Consider the following 8,246-nt stretch of genomic DNA (forward strand, 5'->3'; position numbering starts at 1 on the left):
TAGCTATCAAGTTATGGTGGAAAGCTTCGTTACTCGGTGAAGTACAATGATGACCATGGGTCAAAGGGAAATGAAGTAGGCAGTCTTTCAAGAGGCGCACGAGATTTAAGAGACGTCATATCCGAAATGGGTTTTGGAAACGACTATTCCGTTGATAATTACCTCAGGGAGGAGGAAGAAACTGATGGCTCAGGAATGAGTACCACGGATTCAGGTGTAACGAGCACATCGGTGAAGATGAGCGCGAAAGAAAACGCAGCTGCCATTACTCAAGCGGATAAAGTCCCATCGAAGCCACCTTCACGTGTGGATTTTACCACAACTGAACCTCCCGAAACATTTCCGATGAGCTCTTTCTTACCGTCAGGTGCATCAACCGCTAGCAAGGAAAAAACGACCACTTCATTTGTCTCTCCTTTGAATATTAATACTGATACGCCGACCCCTGAATTAACCACAATTTTACGAGGCTCTCCTTCATCAGTCGCAAATACCTTCACTGATGGACAAGATGGAGAAGATGAAAGAAATGTTCCTTTTTCTTTATCAGCCTACACCACAAACGAGGCAGCCACTGATCAACTTTCTTTCGCAAAAACTCATGGTGAGATTGACGTGCAATCAGTGTATACTTCTGACAAAGATAGCGTGGAAACGCCAGCACCGACTTCCGGAACCATCTCACAAGAGACAACCGCTTTCGCTTTACCTTCAGTGAAAGTCACTAAGAAGCCCACCGGTAAAGCCTATACAACCAAACCTGATACAGCATTCACAGACTTTGACGTCGAAGAGCCAAACTTTACTGAGGGACAAATTGAAACGCGCTCTTCTCTCTCCGAATCCGCTTATACAACTGACAGATATACCACAAAAGTGTCCACAATAATACCAGCCCCTACCCCTCCGAAAAGAGTTGCATCAACAAACACTCAAGATTTTATAGCTACGCATATGGTAGCTAACACTAAGACTTATGACTCGGAATCGACGGAGGAACTTCCAAAAGATGGCCAAGATGAAACCACTCCTTCCGTACCTTCGTCTGCCTTTAGAACCGTCACATCAGATATGACAACAAGTGGTCCAAAATCCTCGACGGAAGCTTTCTCAGAGGAAGAAACAATTGTTACAGTAACCTCTACTTTTAGAGGCGATGGGTATGCGACAGAGGAGGCAATATCGATACCAGATACGCCTTTCACGAAAGCAGATCCGTCGACTGACAGAGATAGTAAAGAGGAAATCACAGAAATTCAAGGAACATTTCCCTTAACCAATTTGCCGTTGACAGAAACGGTAGACACCAAAGCCTCTGCAGATACACTCGGTCATGGACATCATGAAACAACCATTGCTGTCTACTCGCCTGAGAGCGTTGTAGAAAGTACTCTTCCACATGAAACAGAAGTTGTGCCAGAGGCGTTCTCCATTGCAACGGATATATCAACTAGGGAACCAGATGTGGTTGATTCCACAATCCGCCGGGGCACAAAAGAAACAATTTCCTTTGCGTCCCCTTCAGGCGAATTTGCAACAACATCAGAGACGTCTGTTGCCGACAACCCAATTTCCGAACCTTCTTTGTCCTACAGTACTGTTGATACTAATTCGGTGGAAACTACAACAATACCAAAAACCTATTTAATATTAACTTCTCAAACAGATCCATCCAGCTCTAACGTCAAAGATACGGCAATGGACACGACAGTAGTACCTAAAAGATCTTATACTGAAGAATATATTTCTAGAAATGGGCAAGATGCAACTATAGACGATAGCACTGAAAGACCAAAAACAAAAACCCAGAAAACAAAATCGGAAAACAGACCGTCAACATTTCAAGATAAAACACTTAGCTATGTGCTCGCGTCTACTTACAGTAAAGAAAACGTTGCTTTAGAAACAAAGAAATTGAAATTAGCAACGGAGACAGTTACATATGCATCGAAAAAGGGAGGAGAGGGTTCAAATGTAGCTGTATTTTCGGCTCCCTACAGTCCCAAAATGTCAACTGCAGAGTCACCCACAAAAATACCAGGCACCTCACATACAGTAACCAATTTATCGACGGAGAGAAAAGATATCGAGCCTCGTTCGTTTTACAGTACTGAAGGACCGAGAAAAGCTGCTAAGGCACCAGATGTGTATTTCACAAGAAAAGATACTACAACACTGGGTGAAGATAAAACAGCCCACAAAGTAATATCGGTGAAGGCTCCAATAGTCACAGACATATCAACCAGTGAAGCGTCCACTGTTGCCTCTTCTACGGCTTATAGTTCAGGCAAAGGGTTCACAAACGAGGCCGCATCAAGACCACCAACGCAGAACGCAGCAACGGATAAGTCAACGGATAAGGCAACGCAAAGTGCAGATGAAAAAACCACCCTTACTCGTACCTCATCTTACACTGCAGTCAAAACAATAGCAACAGACAACGAAGGGATTCTGGTCATGTCATCCACAGAGAAAGGGATAACAGCTACTGACCAAGAAGATTCAACTTCTGTTGAATATTCTCTAACTCCAACTTCGAAAGAGATGACAACCCTACCAGGTTTGTTTTGCTTTTATTGTCACGGCTAATCGCCGCCGCAACTCAACAAGGTCGAACCAAAATCATGCTATGGCGCCTCTGCACAGCTTTCAGCCAGCTGGAATCAGCTGTATGCTGGGTTTTGCTGAGGGGGGAAAATTGGAGGACCCGGAGAAAAACCCTCTGAGCAGAGTCGAAAACCGACACAAACTCAACCCACTTGTGGCGTCGGGTCCGGGAATCGAACCTGGTGGGAGGCGATTGCTCTCACCACTGCGCTTTTGTCAGAAATAGCTTTCTTTATACAACTCAGCTGTTAGAAAATCATCTGAATAAAGATAAGATATCGGCATTTCTTTATGTATCAGTAATGAGTGTTTCCCCTTCTTACTCAGCTGTTAACTTGAGTTAAAACCAACATAAAAAATGAATTTGAGACGCACGTGTGTGGGAAGAGGAACTTCCCTTGAAAAATGAAACTCCTGAGACACGTCTCAATGGAATTAATGCCTTGTGATCGCGTGTTTTTTTAATGCTTCGCTTGCAGACCGAACAACGCAAACAACAGCTAAAGTTACAAGCGCGTCAGTTGTTCCACCACGCCACGTTGCAGAAGCCGTTCGAATGGTGGTATGTACGTTCAGCTTTATCCACTTTGTTCGAGATTGTTTCGTGTTACTTCTCTTCCGTGCACCATGATGTTAAATAATAGCCCTCTTTATGCAGCTAAAAACAATGGAAGGCCATGCATTGAGTAGCTTTCCTGATATGCAGACAATTCTTCTACCCAGGGGAAGGACGGCACCACAGTATACTATGATGAGGCACAACCGGGCATTGCGAATTTCTCATCAAATGTGGAGGTCTCTTTCATTGAGGTTTGTGTTACTGACTGTAGATTCTTTCTCTGTTTTGAAAATAGATTTCTGTACTTTATTCTTTTGCTATGTTCCCAAATTACTATAACCGAACCTTGGTATTTGTATTTCGGTCCAAGAATTCATAATTGGAGCAGATATCCCGATGACTTGGTCAAAGTCGACTAATTCTTTTTTTCTTAAACCAAACTGAGGTAAAAGGGTGGCTTTTGTTTAAGGAATGCCTTGGTAGACTTCTCAAGACTTCTCATTAGTTTCAGTGCTGCTTTTCAACAATTCAATTAATGCCGTTTCACTAATCAGGGAAAGTGGCGTTCAGCTGACGGATCACGAATTTCAAGGGACACTTTGATGAGGGTGTTATCGGACGTCAGTGCTATTTACGTTAGAGCTTTTCATGGAAGCAAAGGATCAACTCCAGCGTCATTGAGGTACGAGTCAGTATTGCAGAATTCTCACCAAGTACCAATGCCTTGTCAAAGAAGTCAAGGATACTTAAGCTTTTTCTTTTTTTAACTGGCCTATTCTTTTTAGGGGTGCAGGGGTGGCGCGGTGGTGAGAGCACTCGCCTCCTACTAATGTGGCCCGGGTTCGATTCCCAGACTCGGCGTCATATGTGGGTTGAGGTTCTCTACTCTGCACCGAGAGGTTTTCTCCGGGTACTCCGGTTTCCCGTCTCCTCAAAAACCAACATTTGACTTGATTTGCTTTCATTGTTAATTTCAGTTTACAGTGTCCCCGATTAGTGCTCCAGCGCTAGAACGACTAGACAAAGTTCCTTTCCTTTCCTTTTCAATTAACAAAAAATATGGGGAGTTTTTTGCTAATTTTTTTTTCACAGTATCACGTGACCGTCACGCCATGTGGTCACAGATTGGTTCTTCAATGGGGCTTGCAAGTAGCCATATTGACACAGACAATAAAAGTTGAGTTGAAAACATAACATTGTCAATAGTGAAAATGCCTCCATAGGTAGACCCGGTATGAATGTTTTTTCTTCGTGTTTCTAAAGGATCACGGACGTGTCGATGGACGTGGCTAGTGAACGTGACGCCGGCTTTGGAAAGGCTTTGTTAATAGAACAGTGTGAATGCCCGAATGGGTACAGTGGACTATCATGTGAGGTAATAATGGTCGGTAGCAATTTCGGTGTACATACATTCAAACCATTTAAGAGCGTCAGAACAATGTAGAGGAGAGTGAAATCCTTACAAACATATCGTTAGAGCATTTTGCTTTTCCTTGAGACTTGGGCATTATCTGCACAGTGGTCAGTATTGCTGTCTCCCAGATTTCACGTTTTCTATTGCATTGCAAACTAAACAAAGTTCCTTTAGTCATTTTAGCCCCTAGCCATATAGAGATTGATTTCACGGAAAGCTTGATAATCTCATCTGTTTGCCTCCTGAATTTTTGCCGCCCAAACTGTAAACGTGATGAGACAAATACGACTTTCAGTAAGGATGCGTGAACCACACCTGAAAGTTCTGTCTGTTGTAAACTTGTTTGGTGAAAACACAACCATTGAGGTTCACAAAACACGGAAGCCACCTGGTTCTTCAGTCAGGGACTGACGATCCTTGAGGTCGTTGGTGATATTCCAACACTGCCTCTTTGTGTGACACAACGACTCAACCATTCGATAATGCCTCAATTAGTCCTTTTTGTCCCTCGGGGTTAGGGTGAAAAGTTGAGTTGCATTTTGGACTATCTAACAAGGCCTTAACAATTCCTAGTTAGTTGCAAGGTCATGACATGGATGTTCATTTTGTGGTATAGTTCTTGTAACGCACGTGCAAATTTCTGCCATTTAATGTCACATAATTACACTTTGTTTTCGCGGCAGTCTTGCAAACCTGGCTACTATCGATCTCGTGATGGCACGAACCCAGGCACATGCATCAAGTGTGTTTGCCACGGACATTCGGATGACTGCGATCCTCACACTGGTCACTGTAAGGTCAGCGTCTTAACTAATACTAACCTTGAGGTCTAGTCGATGTATGATCATAAATTTTACGATTCTTCCTTTTAGAATTGTAAGCACAACACTGAAGGCTTTCGATGTGAGAAGTGTCAGACTGATTTCTATGGAAACGCCTTGAATGGAACACCGTCAGATTGTAAGGCGTGCCCTTGTCCGATGACAGCATCAACCAATGGGTAAGGAAACAACTTTTTTTCATATCATAGGCTACATTATCAGCCGCCGTTTCAGGAGAGGAGCCGGACTCGTGAAATCGAGCCTACAGATCGCCAAGCCGCTAAGCCGCTTGTCGTTTGTTTCTATACCCTCCAGAAACAATATCAACTATGTCCTTACCGATAAAGATACGGAAAGCACGCCAATCTTTTTTTTTTTTTTATTAACCACTTCACCAAATAAACGACTCTCCGCAAGTAGTTTGGCTTGTTTTGGGAAAGTTTAACGTTATGATTGTTGGAATTGACAATTGTCTGTGCAAAAGTTTCCATCAGTCACAGTCTTAAATTAACATCCTGATGATTGTATCACTGCTTTGTTTAACAATTAATTTTTTTTCTTTCGGTAGATTACGTGCCACATGTTTCATGGCAGATGATGGTGAGCCAACATGTGATGCATGTCCACAGGGCTACGGCGGAAGAACATGTGACAAGTTAGTGCATGGAAAATATAGTTAGATACGGTTTTTGCCGTGTATGTTGGGTTATTTACAGTGGCAGGAAGCATGAAGAAAAAAGACCTTCGCCATTTTTAGTACGATATTTCTTTGATTCTGGAGGTGGTTGCGTTATTTAGAGACAAGTGTCTCTTAGAGGCCCAGAAAAGCGTCGCAGAAAAAACTGAAAAAAATTCAGCCAAGACTCAGCCCCTTTCAAGCCTGGATTTTTTGCGGGCTTCCTCGGCAACTGGTTAAGGTGCTCCCTCAACCGTACAGAGAGACAGGCGTCCGTTTAGTGCGCGGCCTTCTGAGCAGGAGGTCGCCAGTTTGATCCCCTTCAAATTCAATTCCATCGACGTCTGTTTCGACTTTCCTCTGATCCTTCTAGCTGTAGCTTTGAATACCCGCAAAACGGAGCATTGACGAAGGAAGGGGGGTAAAAGGTGCGCACCGAGGGCCACAACACAATACAAGTTCATCAGTAACTCCAGTTGACTGACGGACCTTTTTACTTTTGAATGGTTAGACTTAGGCCCCGTCTCACAACCTTAAAGGATACAAACACTGTTCACGAAGAGAAGAGGGGAGACCCCTGGTGTTGTGATCGATCTGTCTACCTTTCACGTACACGCGTGGGTGAGATCAAATATGGACTCATGATCGCGGCCAGAGTTGTAGACCGCCATGAGACTTGCGTTTAAAAGTAATTGAGGGGGAGAGAGGGAGTGTAGGGGCGCTGGGTGAGATATGTGAATTTCACAAAAGTTGATCTTAAATCTGAAATCTGTTTCCCTGGACGTCGGCGACCATTGTGTAATGGCGGCTGTTGGATATTCATTATGGTTTTCGGAGTAGTATTCTTCATCCAATAAGCCATTATGGAATCTCCCACTTCGGTTTTTGGGGCAAGATATAACCATTTCCTTGCTTCCGAAACTCGTTTTCGTCAACAAACGCCATGAATTATTTTGATTTTGCGGACGTCTCGGCAAACAGACCTCCGTATTCGTGTCAGCTAAAAATAACTTACCTGAAATGAATATATCCCTAGGCCTTCATTTAACTCTTGGTGCGGTATATGAATCCGAAACCATAAACCATAAAGATGATCACTCTCTCTGAGTTTGTTTACATTGCTTATGCTTACTTCCCTAGTGAAAAATAGCATTTACGCGTTCTCGTTTCATCTTTTGCTACTAGTAGCATACATGAAAACTAAATCAATACCGATCTTCCGAGGAATTGCCACGAAATCAGCCCGGCATAAGGTTAACACGAGACATAATGATTACCGCAGAAAATTAGAGCAATAACATCAGGGAATCTCATTTCGCTCCCAGAGATGGCTATCTTCTTGGTCAGCATCGGGGAATACTGTCCTTTGGCGGAATAGCTTCTAAAGTGCCTGAGGATGTTTGGCGTTGCCCTGAATATGATTGATTTGAAGAACGGCTCGAGTCAGTTGACGTCAGTGCTGACTGCTAGAAACGAAGAACTGGGCGAAGTGCAAATTAAAAGTGGAATCTTCCAAAGAGACAGTTTATTCCCATTGCTATTTGTGGTCTCGCTGATACCACTATCACTGGTGTTACGGAAATTTGAGGCCGCTATGACCTTGGTGATAAGATGGGTGTGGTCAATCATTTGCTTTTTATGGAAGACCTAAAGCTGTACGGGAAATATGAAAACCAAGTGAATTATCTAATTCAAACTGTTAGAGTGGTGACTAAGGACATTGGGATGTAGTTTGGAACATCCAAGTGTGCAACACTGCTTTTGATACGAGGTAAGGTCATCCAAAGTAAACGAATCTCCCTTCCCGGGGATAATGTGATAAGATCCTTGGATAGTGAGGATATTGAGGGTTATAGGTATCTTGGGTTTCTAGAGGCAGACGTGCATGGTGTCATGAAGGATAAGATCCGAAAGGAATATTTTCGTAGACTATGGACGGTACTCAAATCCTCGCTGAATAGGGCAAACACGATCAAAGCAATAAATTCATTGAATGAAATAAAGAAGAGCTACAGTCAATTGATCGTAAAAACTGTTGACCAACTTTCGAGTGTTACATACACCGGAGGATGTGGACCGATTATACATGGAAAGATGTGAGGGCGGTCGGGGAATGATTAGCATCGAGGACTGTGTGAATGTCGAAACAAAAAGCCTAAATAAATCTTG

General features: G+C 43.2%; 1 protein-coding gene across 5 annotated transcripts in view; it reads left to right on the plus strand.

The window, feature by feature from the left end:
* The window catches only part of LOC138052064 (basement membrane-specific heparan sulfate proteoglycan core protein-like), a 109,306-nt gene that overhangs the window by 21,256 nt on the left and 79,804 nt on the right, over positions 1-8,246 (plus strand). For all 5 annotated transcript variants that reach the window (XR_011132986.1, XR_011132987.1, XM_068898424.1 and 2 more), the window contains exons 6-13: positions 4-2,560; positions 3,087-3,169; positions 3,331-3,417; positions 3,721-3,848; positions 4,430-4,541; positions 5,264-5,377; positions 5,453-5,580; positions 5,970-6,056. Coding sequence is in view for 3 of the 5 variants with exons in the window: in XM_068898424.1 (XP_068754525.1) it covers positions 4-2,560; positions 3,087-3,169; positions 3,331-3,417; positions 3,721-3,848; positions 4,430-4,541; positions 5,264-5,377; positions 5,453-5,580; positions 5,970-6,056 (3,296 nt within the window). In the remaining 2 variants the exon portion in view is untranslated. The remainder of the gene's footprint in view (positions 1-3; positions 2,561-3,086; positions 3,170-3,330; positions 3,418-3,720; positions 3,849-4,429; positions 4,542-5,263; positions 5,378-5,452; positions 5,581-5,969; positions 6,057-8,246) is intronic.

The sequence above is a fragment of the Montipora capricornis genome, chromosome 6 (genome assembly GCF_036669925.1).
Source record: "Montipora capricornis isolate CH-2021 chromosome 6, ASM3666992v2, whole genome shotgun sequence".
Classification (NCBI taxonomy): domain Eukaryota; kingdom Metazoa; phylum Cnidaria; class Anthozoa; order Scleractinia; family Acroporidae; genus Montipora; species Montipora capricornis.